The sequence below is a fragment of the Dermacentor silvarum genome, chromosome 1 (genome assembly GCF_013339745.2).
Source record: "Dermacentor silvarum isolate Dsil-2018 chromosome 1, BIME_Dsil_1.4, whole genome shotgun sequence".
NCBI lineage: Eukaryota > Metazoa > Arthropoda > Arachnida > Ixodida > Ixodidae > Dermacentor > Dermacentor silvarum.
In genome coordinates this window covers 229,401,192-229,418,464 of record NC_051154.1, presented here as the reverse complement: position 1 = coordinate 229,418,464, position 17,273 = coordinate 229,401,192, and the positions used below count along the sequence as shown (strand labels likewise).

Sequence of the window (17,273 nt, the reverse complement as noted above, 5' to 3'; positions counted from 1 at the left end):
CAATTGATTTTGGCGCTTGCAGCCAGCTAAAACATAGCCTTCGAGATTTGTTTCTACTCGATGAGAGCCACCTCTGCAGCAGCGTGGATTAGGGCGTCTCTTATAGCCCAAACAAAGCCATGTCGCAGATTTTCAGTAGCCCAAATATAGCCACATAGCCAACTCGCCCAAGTCAACGCCCAAAATTTTTTGCTGTAGCCCAATTTGGCTATATATAGCCAAACCTGGCCACACTGATTTTAATAATCTAGCTTTCCTCTTGCAGTGCTCTCGCCATGATGCATCCTTGTATTTGTTCTGAAATCATTTCCGACACGAACGTATTTACATCTTGCTTTCAGATTGTTTGCAGAGACTTCGCTGTTTAGTACAACAAAACATAAAATTATACACGTCATTGCGCCACGTTTAAGGTTTCACGCTCTTCATAAGCAGGGCGGTTATCACCAGCTGGGACCGTATTCTGAAACGTTCCATTTCGGCGATAGTTCGACATTCGCCTTCAGGCGCGCGCTGATTGGCTGTTTCAGCAAAATTGGATAAGCTGATTGGCTCGTTGAACACGACGTCATTCAATTTTGCTCAACCAGCCAATCAGCGCGCGCCTGAAGGTGAAAGGCGAACTATCGCCGAAGTGGAACGTTTCAGAATATGGCCCCAGTACTCAACTTTTGCCCACAAGGTCTGTGTTCGCAACTAAAGGCTCTATCACACTAGGCCGACAGGACACCGATTTTGGTCTGCCGACTGTTGGCGACAGCAGTTTACGGGACGGAAAACGCTGCGGCCAACGGTTTAAAGGAAGGAAAACGCCGTCGCCGACAGTCGGCACACCAAAATCGGTGTCGTGTCGGCCTAGTGTGAATGAGCCTTAACAGATGAAAATCGAACTGCTGACGACGCAGGAGCCCACCGGTCACATAAGACGTGCGCTGAGAAGCAACTTTCTCGAGTCATACAGTGCGCATGCGCTGCAGTACCGCACCTGGCCAAAATGTATTTAAAGCCACGCGCTCTCGCGCTCCCGCCCAGTGGGATTAAGATAGTACCAGTGCATCGACGGACGGCGTTCAGGCTCAGGTGTCATGGAAAAAACGATGCACAAGTCATCGGAGCCGAAAGGTCGGCATGCTGCGGTCCGCGCCGGTTCGGTGCGGTCGCTGTCGTGCTACAGCGTCGACGAGAACGTGCTCGAAGTGCTTTGGGGTAAGCTGAACAATGGGCTTTCCACAATTGCGTGCGGGACCGAGTTCAGAATTCTGGAAGACAAGCAAATTGTAACGGTTGGGTCTTGGGATTGCCTGTGCGGATAAATGAGCTGACGAGTGTGATGGTTGTAACCTCTTTCGACCCTAACGTTACACCCACACGACGGGATTAAACTGGGGCAAAACAGAGGTAAACAGGCCGTGAAGTGGTTATGCTGGGGCTTGCCAACTTCGGTGGCTGCGTTTCTATGGGAGCGGTAGGGCCTCAAATGAACTAGTAAACTAAAGTTGAGGCACTCCTTTAAGGGTACCAATATTTCCTAGTAGTCTACAGCGCAGCGTTGGGACACAAAGAACAATAAGGCGTACTTGGCAAAGCAAGTGCGAATCTCGAAAGTAATGCTGCTGGTTTCTCGAGTGTTCACACCATCTTCCCGTCGCGTGATCCAAATTCGTTCGCATGTTCCAGTACCATACAATTAACGTACAGTCAACCACAAAAGTTTGCGGACCACGCGAGCGCGTGGCCAAGAGCCTCTTCGCGACACTTCCGCTACGTCACCAGCGATCGACAGCAGCGCTACGTTGAAGACGCATCCCTCCTTAAATCTATGGCCTGTTTATTTTCGCACTGTGCGCAAATATTTTCTACCTATCTCTTTCAACGTGACGCGCTCTTTGTTAGCCAGGGCTACTTGCTTATATTTTGAGAGCAGAATATCAGTACAAGTAATCAGCGTATTCTTCGGCTGTTATCAGTTCTATTTTCGCGTAGCCACGCTGTTTTTTTTTTTCGTGAGTGCGTGAGAGTGGTGAGGCAGCCATGGGACACAGATGCTTAGTCAGTAGGCAGAATTTTTCCGTTCCTCCCCCATCGCTAAGTGACAGTAGCGGCCGGGATTTGATCGCCTGCGCCCAGGTTTTGCTGCGCAAAGCCCGAACCACCGCGCTGCTATAGTGGTTACATTTAGAAAAATAAGAAATAATCGGGTGCGATGACTCTTTTTATAACCCTTTGCGACACGGCGTCCTCGTTTGGGGACTCGAACTTCGGAGGCGCGTCCCACGCCACGTGTTTCTTCAAATGACCTAAAACTCAGTGTGCACATTCGTGTCCGCTTCCTGATGGGACAACTAGCGGTCAGTTAACTTCATTGTCCTGCGTATTGCTGCAGATGATCACTTTTCTGGAGACACTACCATGTTAGACAATCGTTCGACGTGCCGCGTTCCAAGACCAACGTCAAGAGTATTTTTTTTCTCCGGTCGACACGAATACAACCGAAAAAGCAAGTGTGCATGCGTTTCGGGCCTAATAGTTGATTCTTTTTATGCAAGCATTGAAGCTGACGGATTTCAGAATAATTAGATAATGAGTTATACGCTAATTAATTTTTTTTACTGAAACTCGCACAAAACAGCACATTGCTTCGTCTTCTTTCTTGGAATGTAATAGTGAGCGTCTTGAAATGATGCCATGCGCATTTGACGCATTTGCAGACAGTGCATCATAATTCGTGTCTGAAGGGGATGAATTTATTCACAAGACATTTACAGAAGTGTCATGAAACATAGGTCTCTCAATGATCTAGTAGGAAGTGAAATGTCCGCCGTTTTCTAGCACCTTATTGATGCGTGTGGGCATCGACTCGTACAAAGATTCAGTAATCTCCGGTCGACCGCGCAGGCTTTCCCATTCTTGTGCGATCGCTTGCCACAGCGTATCGGCCGTGCGGCCGCGGTTGGCTCGTGTGGACAGCCGTTTCTTCAACATGCCCCAGACATATTCTATGGGATTCAAGTCGGCGCCACATGGAGGCCACTCAAGCTGGCAAACAGCATGTTCTTCTAGCAATGACTGGACGATACGTGCTTTATGGATCGGGCTGCGGTCGTGTTGAAAAAAATAGCAGCCGTCGCTGAAGGGACCGTCCAGCGCATACGGAACGAGGTGTCTAGTGATGACGTCGCAGTACCGTGACGCAGTGAAGGGCCCTTCCAGACGCACAAGGGGACCAAGGCCATCTTTGCTGATTGCTCCCCACACGCTCACGGAACACCGTCCACTGGATAGAACACTCTGTGTGTAATTAGGCAGATATCTGCAAGAAATAGCATACAATTGGGTTCCAGAGGCGCGTCTAAAAATGTTGATTCCTCTTGCGTATGAACTTTATAATGCTGTTATAGAGTTGCAATAGAAAACGTGCAAACATCATTAGATAGTACTGAAAGACCCACTGGCAGCTTTTAATTAGCTTCAGAGTAAGTAGTACTATGAAACAATCGTTAATGTTTTCAACATAATACCACTACAGAAAAATCTCGTAATGTCCAAAAGCTCATTTTACGTGAAACATGTTATGATGCAGAATTAGCTTCGTGAATTAACTGCCAATACACTGTAAACACACCTGCAGTTTAGTGGACGCCAAACCCGCTTCCGTTGGTCCCAGCGCGTGGAAAAAGTTGACTCGTCGCTAAAGATGACATCGCCCCATTTCTCTGTTGTCCAATCTTTCATTGCTGTAGCGAACATGAGTCGTTCTTGTAGCTGGCTGTCTGAGAGGCAGGGCTTCTGTGCTGCTACGAAAGACTGCAGGCCAAGCTCACTCAGCCTTCTTCTTAGTCTCAGACGATACCGTGAGCGAGAGCGCTTCTCGGATATCCTCTGCACTTTGAAAAGGATCAGCCACGATGGCGGCCGTAATCAGGCGGTCCTCTTCCTCAGTCGTGGCCCTTGGACGCCCACTGCGCTCCATATCTGTGAATCTGTCATCGTCGCGGAAAGCTTGAATAATCCTATTCACGGCAGTCCGGCTCCTGTTGGTTCGGCGGCAGATTTCGCGCTGAGGTATTCCCTCTATAAATAAACGCACAATGTGCCTTCTTTCGTCAAGTGGAACACGCAGCGGCATCTTTCCAAATAGGCAATCACCACGTGGCCTGAAGCAAGTCTACTACGTTTTCAGCGACTGATGCGAAGATGCGCCTATGTGTGAAAGAAAATTTTCTATGCATCCGCTTTTTCTTTATTTTTGATGACAGTGAAACACCTCCCTACCCTTTCTCTCAAGACGCAGAAGCAGCAACACTCATTGGACCAAGATGCTGCCAACCAAAGTGCGCCAGTAAACGTCGCGTAAAAAAATCGTCGCAGCGCTTCGTGAAACTTATCTACCCACTGGCACACCAGTCGACAAAGGTTGCAGTGATTGCTCCGATACTGCTATCAAGCCAGATATGTGGCGGTCTTATCGCAGACAGCGCTCTGCGTCAACACAACGAACTAACAATGTCATGCACGGGAATAAAAAATTAACAGGCAGGCGAGTACCAAGAGGGCTCATATCCGGGAGAGCGCCCCTGTCGCCGCTAGGTGGCGTACCGCTAGGTGGCGCGGATAGGCAGTCTGGCACGCGCTCGCGTGGTCCGCAAACTTTTGTGGTGGACTGTACGTCGCACTCTTGTCATTTACCTGTAAGAACACACGAGAAATACCCAGATTTCGTGATTCCATGCACATCGAGTAAATGGCGGAAATAGTGAAATGCTGCTCTGCGTCGACCGGCACAGTGCAAAACGATGATGCGTCAACGTGAGCACACGCGCTTAATTGGCTTCACAATGCTACTAATCGGGTCAGCGTTTTACGGTATTCACAAACGCGTTCATATGAATTTTTTTTTGTTGCGCCCTCTGACAAAGAAAACTGCTGGCGTCGAGACTTGCCGCTGCGCATGCTCGCCCTTTCGCGTTCGCATGTTCTGGATTACCGATTTTTATCGCCTGGGCTTCTTTAACGTGCGTTCAAAACACACCAACGTTTTTTTCACTCATCTCCATAGGGATGCGGCTAGTGAATGAGTATCGAGCGTAGGTTTTCGCTACACTTTATCTAACCTCGATTGCAAAGTTAGGTGTTATTTCGGCGGTCTTCTTGAGACTGGCTCTCGATATCGAGGGATGAAATGCTTAAACACTCGACCTCGTGCTCGGCATAAATAAATAAATAAATATGTAGTTCCATTAACGAAAAGAGGAGCGCGTGACTTTTTCTTTTGCAAATGTGGTGCAGTCTAACCGGTCTCATGCGCGCAGTCAAGGTTCGCGTATTGCTTTCATATTAACGGCTGTCTCTCTGATTCTGAATGTTTCGCCGCTTTCTTGGTCGGGCAAGCACAATCCAGTGTATACATGCAGGCCGTCGCCTGCACCTAGTGAGCCTAATGCCGAAATATTGTAATGTAAATTTCATACTAGCGGGAAAGAATCATTTCTCAGTATAGTTCGTGATTAGCGCAGCGCCACGAGACCACGACACAGTAAAACGAGGCGACAGAACACAGCGACGACAAACAACCAAGTTCTTAGTGCTGAGTGATGTCTCCTCCTCTTGTCTTGGTCCATTCGTGCTATACCAGTCACCAAACTAAACCCTTACAATTTTTGTTATAGCGTCAGCGTCCACCGCACTGTATACGTCAGCGCCTTATCGGGGAGATCAGCCACAGTGTGCGCGCGAAGCAATTTCCAGTTAGATTGCGGTCTGCTACGCTGTTCGCCTAGAGAAATATGCTGTTCGTTTCAGAAATGCACGCGCCATGCCTTAGTTTTCGCTATCGCATTGCGTTACTGAGCACGAGGGCGCGGGATCGAATCCCGGTCGCGGCGGCCGCATTTCGTGGGGGGTGGAAAAAAAAAAAAAAAAAAACCGCCGGTATGCCGTACATTGGGTGCTCTTTAAAGAACCCCCAGCTGGTCAAAATTAATCTGGAGCCCCCTGCTACGTCGTGCCTCATAATCATATCGTGCTTTTAGCACGTAAAGCTGTAGAATGTATTTGTTTTCAGAGTATACAACGTTTGCATAGCTGAGCTCTGTACAAATTATTGCACTTCACGCCCGTAAGGATGGCGTGTCGCATCAGTGTTAGTCTACTTTTTACTGGTGTCAGAATTTTTACTGGTGTTAGAATTTAGAGGGCCGTGGCTTGATCCCACAGTTTCTGCATGTGCCATGAATTTTATGGTTGGTTATAACTTACACAACCGAGGAGTTTCTGCTTCTTATTTGCTCAATAGTCGCACGAAATTTCGAGGAGACGGATCGAGAGTCCGACTGATTCCGTACATTCGCACGGCTCGAACTTGCATTTCTAAACTTGGACATGGAAGCTATTCGCCAAAGGAGTTCATTGTGATACAGCTAGGGTTACAGGAATCCGTCACTTCGGACGCTTCCTCGTTCCAACTGTCTGCATCCCTGGCAGCCCTATAGAGCCTGCTTCGGATAATACGAAATGGCACCATCAGTGGCCCTACCAAACTATTGTAACGCCGTGTATGAAACCGGAGGTTATGCCAAGCTTGAGGTCGTGCAGGGCTCCGATAGGGATCTTAACAGACAAGCAATTGATGAATGTCGAACTGCCCCGACTGGCGAATCTTGCAGCGTTGTCGCCCGAGGCACCCGGCGCCGACCAGAGGTTGCTACGAGGCTTCCATTTAACACCCCAGTGTCGCCGACACCGGCTGCAATGGTAGCCAAGAAAACGAGATGACCTGTGCTTTATTGTTCGAAGAATGTTACGCAACGAGCTTTGCAAGCTCCGACATGTACGTGCATTCGATCGCAAGCATGCCGAGTCATGCGCGGAGCATGAACACTTGGACATTTTTCAGATCTGCCCCTGCTGCCTTGGGAAAAGCCAAGCTGTACTTTCCATCGTATTTAAACTGTGTTCACTGCTTTTGCGCAGACGAGGAAATCCAAATGGAGGAGCTTCTCCACTTCTCCTTCGACCACATCGACAAGCTCGCAGAACGAAGGGGCAAGACGATCGCAAGCAGCGAGAAGTGGCGTCTCTGGGATTACGTGCAGCGGATGAGGGTACGTGCACATCGTTAGCGTGTATATAGGCTACTTAGGTGTTTAGATTACGAATACTGTACAGTTCGTATACATAATCTGTGAAGTCACTTTGAAGGGACATGCTCACGGTTGCTAGAACGAGTCCCTTCGAAAGAAATATCCACTCGCGAGGAAAGGCTTGGAGAGCGTGAAATGGCCTACTGGAGCGGCCATGGAACGCGTAATCGGGACATTAGCTCTGCACTGGCTTAACGCGCGCTTTGTACCACTCGATTTCCTACTGCATTTGTAGGCTGCGCAAGTTCACTCCAGATTCCAGACTTGACTCGGACGCATTCCCTAAGCTATTTTCGCTTTTATTTCGGTGCACTGTGATTGCGGAACTCGTGTGTTCTTAGCGCACTAACATGACCTCTTCGACGTTCTTCGTTAACTCTTGCCAATTGGCTGTATACGAACGTGACTGGGTGTCTATCAGTGATTTCGTTGTGCAACTTTACACCCGGGGGTGGGGTGAAGGTAAACAATCCTCTGATAAGCCAAATTGGCCTGCGACGATACCAGCAATGTTTCACGCTCTGTTGTGTTCTAACAGATGTGGTATTCAACGTTTCGGTATTGTGTGGCTAAGTGTTTTACGAGCATTGAGGGTATTGTGCTACCCGCTGTGGTTGCTGAACACGAGGTCGCGGGATCGAATCCCGGCCACGGCAGCCGCATTTTGATGGTGTGGAATGCAGAAAACACCCGCGTACCTAGATTTAGGTGCATGTAAAAGAACCCCAGGTGGTCCAAATTAATCCGGAGTCCCGCACTACGGCGTGCCTCATAATCGTGTGGCGGTTTTGGCACGTAAAACGCCATATTTTTTTGAATTTTTAGATAATTGTGCTAGATTTTTGAAAATTTTCTCGTATGCTGTTTATTCTGAGCATGTTTGCTCCCTTGAACGTTCTTCATATGTGCTCATATTTTTTTCTGCAATATATATATTTTTAGAAAATGCGCTCGAAATTTCTTAAAGTTGGGGCAGCTGAGCGATTTTCTCTGGGTCGCTTTTATCACAGTGGCATACATTTTAAAATTGGTTGACTTAGTATACAAGTAATATACAGAGTGATTATTTTAAAGCTTTATGAAATTATAAATCGCATGTTGCAGGCAACATAATTTTAGTCCTTGAGCTGCATTATTCAGAGACGCGGACGACGGAGAAATTAACACATATTCAACTAAGAAAAATCCACTAATTTTAAATTATTACTTTACGGCACGTATTGCAATGTACGAATTGTAGTCGGCGAGTTTGCAAGGCGTATGCACTTGAAATGAATTTCCAGAATGACGCCAGTTCGGAGATATGCGCCGTCAAACTTGCCGTAATAATGCACTGTTGTTCCACTTTTCTTAAGCAAACACTCTCTTATGCATTCAAGCACAAAAGTAACTGGATCGCCCATGTATTTTGTTCAACACTTTGGGAAATACCTCGAAACTGATACCATACTGGAAAGTAATTTTAAGTGAATACGTCTTACAAGCTACAATTTGTAAATTTCAATATGTGCCGTAAAGTAAATAAGTTAGTGATTTTGTTAATTAGTTTAATTAGTGTTTCGATTTCTGGTGCTAGTAATGTCTACCTCTTAGCATAATTATTGTTCTTGAGCTGGATTATTAGATTTGCCACGGGCGATCTTTAAAAGGTCCATAGAACTTGCAGGATCACCCTGTATTCATTACGCTAACTTTTATCCGAAAGTATCAAGCGTTCAATTGTAACGAGAATTGAGGGACGTTTTCCAGTCTTGCAAAAAGATAAAGCTGGTTATTTTTGGAGTAATGGATTAGGCCAATGTTTTTGCGCTTGCTTAAGAGCGCAACGGTCATGCTCCTAGAAGTCGCCCATGAGCGAATATTTCCGCCTTGATGAAATTGAATTCTCCGTTTGTAATTATGATCCAAGATCATGTCATTGGGAGGCAGGCCGTATAGTGGGAGTAATCCGGATTAATTTTGACCGACCACCTGGGGAGTGATTCTTTAAAGTGCACCCGATGCACGATACAGGAGCGCTTTTTTTTTTTTTTTCATTTCGTCTCCATCGAAATGAGTCGAGCCGGTATCGAACCCGTAACCTCGAGCTTAACAGCTCAGAGCGAAAACATGAGCGAGCGGCTCTGAAGTCGCGATCTGCTTCCATTTATGGCGGTCCGGACTTGGACCTTTGAACGGCAGTTAAATACCCCCTCCATTTTTTGTTCTTGCCCGATCGTGAGGCGAGGAAAGTCACGTGACTCATAGGCGTCTGCTATAGGTAGAGTGGTTGAGCTCTTCACTTCCCTTTCCGTTTTCTTTGTGAACTTGGTCTGAATTGAAAAGGTAGAGGTTTGGGCGAGTTCAGTATGTCATGATTACTGGGGAGAGCGGTAGCGCGAAGCAAATCTGGCCGATGAGACAAACGAGAACGAGCGCAACCGCTTTATTGATTTGCTGAAGTGAATTAGGAGCATCCACTTGTTTTCCCCCAAGTGTGAAGAAGCGGCTGTGAATTCTGCTCACTGCCTGCCTGCCTTCTACTCATTAGAACCCACTACATTACTTTCGAACTTCCTTCATGATACTGTACTTCCATTCTATATTGGCTTAGGCGCTATGAGTTCATTGTTTGCAAAATGGTGCGAGAAAATAGGTGACCTCGCATATTTCAGTAATTTTAACCTTATCATCTTAGACATTTGTCTATATTCACATGGTGATCACGACAGTGTGGCGGCTTGTTTTATAGCCCCCCCCCCCCCCCCCCCCCCCCTAAGTTCACCAGCAGGATGAACGTTTTATTTTGTTTCTGTACTTGCAAAGCGCGAGCAGCCCTACTGGGTGTCCAAAGAGTCTGTGCCCTGGGACGAAGTCGAGGCCAAGTACTCGCTCCGAAGTCGGTCGCTGTCGTCCGGCTCCTTACCTGGTGACCTGGAGTTCTCCATGAGTGGCCAGACTACACCCCAACCAATGCTGCACTCGCAGAGGAAACTACGGCCTCACTCGCAGAGGAAACCTCTGCCATCCGCTGCTCGTGCGGCTGCCGCCAATCAGGTGATTCTTTGCATCAAATGTACCTGAGCTTATCGCGATATACATCTGCTGGACAGAAACATGAGTCGGTTCCTTTACTACGCGATTTACGCGACTTTCGGGTCAGCAAAATGCGCAATACCTCTGCTTCTGGTTGCCTTTCAAACCGATGGCGTTCTTCCTTCGTCAATGCAAAGACGTTCGATCAGGCCCGCTGGATAAAAGGAAAAAAAAAAAAAACATTCGTTTTTTTTTTGCAGCGGTCATTTTATAGCATGTGTGAATTGTTATAAGCGAACTTTTCTTTCATGTTCATTGAAATGCTCTATATAGTTCAATGGACGTCCTCGTCTCATTTCGCTCACCTCGCCATATCTACAATCGCCTATTTCTTCATTTTTTTTCTTGAGTATTTCTCGTTTGTTGTAAGCTTGTTTGTTCGGGCACCAGTTCACCCGGTGCCAGATACCGCTGGCAATACCACAACGCCAAGCTAACAGACTTTTCACGCTTAGTCATTGGTCAGAGCGACGGTCCGCTCGCGTTATCGACGGGATCAGCCGTCTACTATAGTATAGAAACTATAGTATAGAATAAAGCATAACGCATCGCTACAAAATAGCGTCCAAGCGCTGCGCCAGCTCCTGACGTTCCTTACCCTTCAAAAATGAGAGGTTCACGTTGTACTGGTGAATTTGACCTCGCCTTACTGTTTGCGGGAAAAAAAATTGACAATTAAGCTATAGAGAGGAGCCATCAAAGCTGTTGCACCGGACATCCACGGCGGCCGTTCAGCCTTTTGCAGACATCCTTAATTGTGGTCGGCTGAAATGGTAGGTGCTACATCAGATTGAATTGAAAGTACGACTTTGCTTTTCCTCCGCTATTCTTTCCGTCTTTCATTTTGCTTTTTTTTCCGCTATTCTTTCGGTCTTTCATTTCCCTTTACCCTTCCCTCAGTGCAGGGTAGCAAACTAGAATCTTTTCGGGTTAACCTCCGTGCCATTCCCGATCCGTTTCTCTCTCTCTCTCTCTCTCTGCATTGACAGGTCTTCCATAGCGGAATCTAGTTTACCAGGTGTTTCCTTGTTTTAGTCCGTGTCGTTTTTTTAAAATTATTTTTCGGCGGGTTTGATACGCAAACGCTAGTTTGCGTATTGCGAGATTCCGGGACTTGCAAGGTGCTGGAAAGAAGCTGACCATGGTATAGAATGATTCTAGAACGTGTATTATAGAGATCATGACGTTAGTTTTAACCTTACCTTAAATGACACTGCGTGCGCGTCTACGAAGCTTTTACATTTTCCCACTTTATTCTGCTCCAAACTTCGTGTCTCCAGCAAACGGCAACTTATTCTCGCGCCAAAACTCCTCGCAGCCCCCGGACGAGCTGAAGTGCGAGCCGGACGAACGCTTCACGCTGTCCGAGCAGTGGGACGCGGGTTCGCCGCACCGGGGTCTTGTTGTTTCGGCAACATGCCCAAAGAAAAAGCAAGGCTGGCAGCGGCTCCTGGGGAAGGTGTTTCACCCAAAACACAAGAGTTCTGCGAAAGACGACGGCAGTGGCGAGTTCCATTTCGCGCTTGTCGCGAATTCCCCCAGCCCATGCTCGGTAGGTATGGAACGTGCGCTGTATAGAGCTCTCGTAATTTGCTTCCTTTGCTCTTTTATCTCCGTACCGCGTTCCACCCATGCAAGGTAGCCAACCTGAATTACCTCTTGTTAACCTCCCTGTCTTTCTATAGATTGTTATAATTAGTCGTACCCAATTTATTAGGTGTAAAGCCCGCGGAGAGCGAGTGTGCACTCCATTGCTTGGGGCAACTTCTCTAAATTATTGTATTCTAGGTGTAGTTGTCGCTAGCAGGATATTGTCACCGAATGTTGGGCGAATGTGGTTTAACTCTTCACCTAGTGTCTTTGTAAATGAACAGAAAACTATCGATAAAGACTCCTATGCACAAAGGATGTGGGCATGACGAGCGCTGCACTTAGTGTCCTGTTCGTTTGTTTTCCGTTGATTTACAAGTACTCACACGACCTCGCCTAACAAGAAATTCTGCTTATCATAGCTTCCTGGGCCGGTGTTTTATAGCGATGCCTTTCCGGTGCTAATGCCTTTTCGCGCTTTGTCAGTGGCCAGAGTGACGGTCCACTCGCGTTATCAACGGGATCAGCCGGCCGTGAGCGGTGGATAAGACTAGTATAGAATAAGTCGTAAGGCATCGCTACAAAATACCGGTCCTGTTCAAGGTGCAAGTGCGTGCTCGTGTTAACGGTCGCAGCCCGCGTGGATGACAGGCAGGGATGAAAACACGCACACACCACCCTTGGGATCAAAGTCTGCAGTGAACAGACTTTGATCTGTTGCATTGCAGTGAACTGCGATGCAGTGTGCAGTGAACTGCCGATGCCACTGTACGAATGTGACTGCTGTGCTGGCTGCTTTATTTTGTGTGATGAAAGCTAGGTATCCTATATGCATTGCCAAGGCGCCCTACCAAGTGTAGTGACCTGAAAAACACATCCGTTTCTTTATATACAAAGCTATTACTTTGTACCTATTCTTATAGTGGTGATTTATTGTAGTAGACGGCTGAGTACAATTTTTCAAGTCAATTTGGAGGCACACATGCTTTTCCGCCTCTTATCGCTCTGCTGGTTTTCAATACCTTTTTGATATAAGCTCGGAGCTTTTGTATCTGCGTGCAGTGTGTTGGAAACCCTATGTACAACGTCAAAGCATCTTTTGCTGCGCTTTCGCTCAGTCGCCAAAGGTTAAAAAAAGTTTGCCGCATATGAGAGGCGACCTCAACAGCGATATCGCGACATGTTGGACTGCAGGTCACCAACACCCCCAACAAGAGCTCCTTTCTGCTCTTGTCTTGGAAGCCATTCAGAGGGCACTTTTTGCTCACGAAATTTTTTTACGAGTGGCCACGTACCACCCAAGGGACGCAAGTTAAATGAGCAACTGTCTGCTGAACCATCGTACCAAGAAATAGTGGGAACGGCTACGGCATTCATGGAAATCGGCGTGTTCGTAACCTGCAGCGGCGCAAGTCGCATTGTGACCATTTCGATCGCTTCGAGTAATCGCTTTTTCATCATGACTGCATATCAATACACGCAAGTTTGGTGTGTAAAGCCATGCGGCTTCTGCTCTTGTCTTCTCAGCGCCACGAAGGTGGAACTCCGTCTCCACCCAAGATGTTCGAGAAGGAACGCCGGGCAGGATTCCTTCGACGGTCTCTGCGCAGAGTAGGCATGGCTACGCGGAAGCATAATTAATGTGAGATTGTCAAGATGAATGTTTGCGCCATGCCTTAAATAAGCTTTGACAACTTTTATTCTTTTAAAACTTTATCGATCAATCTGGACTAATAAAGGGTTAATCCTCCCGAGATCCACCATGTCTAGCATTTTTTTTCCTATGCTAGCGAAATCGGGGGGGTGGGGGGCATTACAGATGCTTCCAGCAGCATTACAAATGCTGCTTCCAGCAGCATTTGTTTCCAGAAGCCCTGTTTTGTAGATGCTAATCTCAAACTGATGCTCTTCCTGTCTCATCTTAAATAAGCACTCTATATGTGCTCACCTGTTAAATTCCGCAAGTATACATGTTCGGTGAAATTCATTATTTGAAAGCTATGCAGCTTTACAGTCATCCATCCGGCGATCATCACACAATTTCATGATGTTGGCTACCGAGATGACCTCTTTGTCTCCACTTTCCTGGCATACTTCTGCCATGGGCAAGCATCATTTCTGTCAAATTTTCTTTAAAAGACATTGTTTCTTGGAACAAATGTATCGTTTCCTTTTCTGTTTTCCTTTAGCGTTGTGAAGTCTGTCTGGAATTGAAATAAAGGTGATGCGTTGATAGCGCCAGTAATTTATTGCACAATTTAGCACAAAAAAAAACTGTTTTATAGGCCGTATATACTGCAGTAAACGTTCGCGTACTATCTAAACACGCATGCTGCCACGCGTGCCCAAGCAAACGTGACCAGATCTCGCTCGATGACTGCGAGCATTCACTGTAGGTTGGCGTGATGAGGTCCGCGGGTAGTTCGCGTGCCTGTCCCAAAGCGGGACACTGTCCCTCGCTTCACCATTTCAACCGAGCTAAAGTCGCCAAACTGATTAAGCGACCTCGGACTAGGCGCTCGGGAAGACAGCGCCTATGAAACCAACAGCCATCTCGGCTCGTCCCGTAGACCATGGCACCTGCCGCTAATGGTCTCGAACATAAGGTGTGCGGGACGCGTGTTGGCTCACCCGCGTGAACAGCCATGCGCAGCCACGGCCGGGCTATGTGGACGAGATGCACACTCTTTCCTGAGCGCGCTCTCCATTACGTTACCTACAACGTTGGGTGCTCGGGTAAAACGGCACACATCAAGCCACAATCCTTGTTGGCCTACACTAGCATGCTTGCCCCCGCAGATAGGCACGCAGGCTGCTCATTTTCGTTTCGCTAGGGCTTTATTCGGAATATCACGGCGACGGCGAAAGTTCGCCTGGGATTTCCGTATAGTTCCTGTCGCAATAACATCTACAGCAACGCTTAAAGGGTTCAACATTGTATGAATTCCGCGGACGACAGGTTTAGCGCTCACGCTTTGCGATAAGGACTGAGTGTAGAAGATTAGGAGCATTGTAATATCCGAATAGCTCATGACATTTGTCACCATTACGACACCCACCCATTGCCTCTTATCACTGCCTTGTAAATGCGAAAACGCCCGTGTACCGTGAACTGGGTGCACGTTAGATGACCCCGAAGTGATCAAAGTTAATCCGGAGCCCCCCCCCCCCCCCCCCCCCTACTACGTCGTGCCTAATTATAAGATCGAGGTTTTGACACGTAAAAGCCCAGAATTGAGTTTTTAAACCTTACGCGAGCACCAGCGAGTACACTAGAATGTTCAATGAGTCGTGTATAAATGAGTAGCCTACGCGTCTGATCCGCAGGTCAGATTACGATGATCGCCGAGTGGGCTCGCTGCTATCACTGTGCTGAATGTTACTAGCTTTGTTGGGCGCAGGTTCACTCAATAAAAACAGTTCCGTGACTTGCGTTTGCCGCTGTAGTTGTTCACGTTCACTACAACGCTACAATATTACGCCTCCTTCAAGTCTTGTTAGTGTAGGAAGTAGAAGCTCAAAGAAAAGAAGTACTTTGCTCCGGCATGCAGACGACACTTTCCCCTCCACCAGGCCGTGGTTCTCGGCATTGAACCACTTTTTGACTAAGTTAGTAGTAAGGGTTTTACAAGATGTTGGTGCGTTGCGAATTATTAGCCCAAGATATTCATGGCACATCCTCTCCGAGAGGCTGTTGCTGCGATAGCATTATTATTAAGCACGTGCCTCCCAGTCCTTGCGTCCAAGAGCTCACTCCATGGAAATGTGCGAGTGCTGCTGTTACTCACACATGTACATCATCCTTCAGTAATGGAACTTTTATGGTCATAGCATACATCACTAGTCATTGTCATTATTATACTTACGTACTTTGAACACTTTACAGCGATTAATTTTAGGCCTTTTTACAGCCATGTTACATCTAGTAGAGCATTCACAACTCATTTTTTTTTACCATTGACAATCCATTATCTTTTGCACGGCGCTCGTTGGCCATGTACTTGGCACTTTCGGCAATCAAATCTAGTGTAAATCAAAATATAATGCTTGCACAACACTTCCTGACCGCTTTGCTACTGCGAACAAGGCATGGTGCCATCGGATAGCCGTTTCTACAATATTCCATTAAAGCAACGCGTTTACCTTTTTGCTTCGTCGTTCCGTCGTCGTCAATCCGTCGTCGTTATTCTATGCCTTCCGCATTATGCCGTCGTTGACATTCAGTTGTCGTTAGTCCATCGTCGTCATATTTCATTCTCAGTACCTTCACTTTAACGTCGATCATTACGTCTGCGTCCCTCCATCGTCGTCACGCCTACAGACTACTACGGAGACCCGCAGTGTGCTATCAGGATCACACTTAGAGGTAGCACGTGGCTTCCAACTATATCGGCGCATTCTTGCGGTGTGGGCGCACTGCGCCACTGGTGAGAGTTTTCGTAACTCTCGTCACTCTGATTTAACCGCTACACTTCTGCGTCATATATGCTCGCCGTTTGCTGCACGCCGTGCCAAAGCTGCCAGAGAAAGATTCGTGGTATTGAATGAATGAATGAACACAACAACTTCATAGAATCACCCGTACAGAAACACTGTATTAGCTGTCCTTCCTAGCACCTATATAGCTCTGTTATCGAACAGGTTAGTGCACTCAAAATGACCGTTATAAAACGAATGCCCAAGCATTCCTTTTTCCATGCGTTATTTTATTGGTGAGATAATTTTGCACTATGCTCATCACTCAGTGCCAACCTATAGGCAAAAAAAAGTCGCAGGCCTGCGCGGCACACGCAGCACAGTCACACGGTAAGCTGGTGGAGCGGCTCAAGAGTAGCTCCAATTTCGGCACCACGCACAACGGGGTCTTTGCGGCAAAGTCTCTTCGCCTCGTTTTGACGAGAACGATCTGAACTGTCCGCCCGGCGTCGACGGCAAGCTGCGGCTTGTAATGCTCTCTGCACAGCAGCCTGCTGAGCCCGATAATGCCTGGTTGTAGCCGCGCACGTAGCTCTACGATTCGCTTCTTCAGCAGCGGTTCGTACCTTGCGAGGCGACACCATAACGTTTATCGAAGAGGTATCCGGAATACGTGGCGCACATCTCGCATCTTTTGACCCGTGGCACGGTACATTGTGGCTGTTGTTGTTGACGATGATGATGATTGTTTATTGGAATCTTCAAAACGGGCTGGTGACAGTCACCTAGCCTGTTTGAGTTAACCAGGTCCAGTTACATGCAGCATGCAACTGCTATATATGCAACTTACACGTCGGGCACACTGCGTTTGCAGGCACCTTAACTAGATGGCGCCACCATACTGGCGGAGGCTCGGATGTAGTAATGCTAGATTGGATCGTATATATGTTCCTATCGAATGTTTGCTAATAATTTTCTGGCTATCAAATGATCTATGCCAGTTTCAGTGACCACTGTCACATACACCATGCTGGCATGGTTACAATCGGTATG

General features: G+C 47.3%; 1 protein-coding gene across 1 annotated transcript; it reads left to right on the top strand.

Annotated features, from left to right (window-relative positions):
- The first annotated feature begins 1,016 nt into the window (after positions 1–1,016).
- Positions 1,017–14,039, top strand: LOC119436880 (uncharacterized). The gene is made up of 5 exons (XM_037703902.2): positions 1,017–1,206; positions 6,970–7,100; positions 9,945–10,175; positions 11,533–11,766; positions 13,332–14,039. Exons 1-5 carry the CDS (start codon positions 1,086–1,088, stop codon positions 13,443–13,445), a joined length of 831 nt encoding a protein of 276 aa, XP_037559830.1. The 5' UTR covers positions 1,017–1,085; the 3' UTR covers positions 13,446–14,039.
- Positions 14,040–17,273: the final 3,234 nt, after the last annotated feature.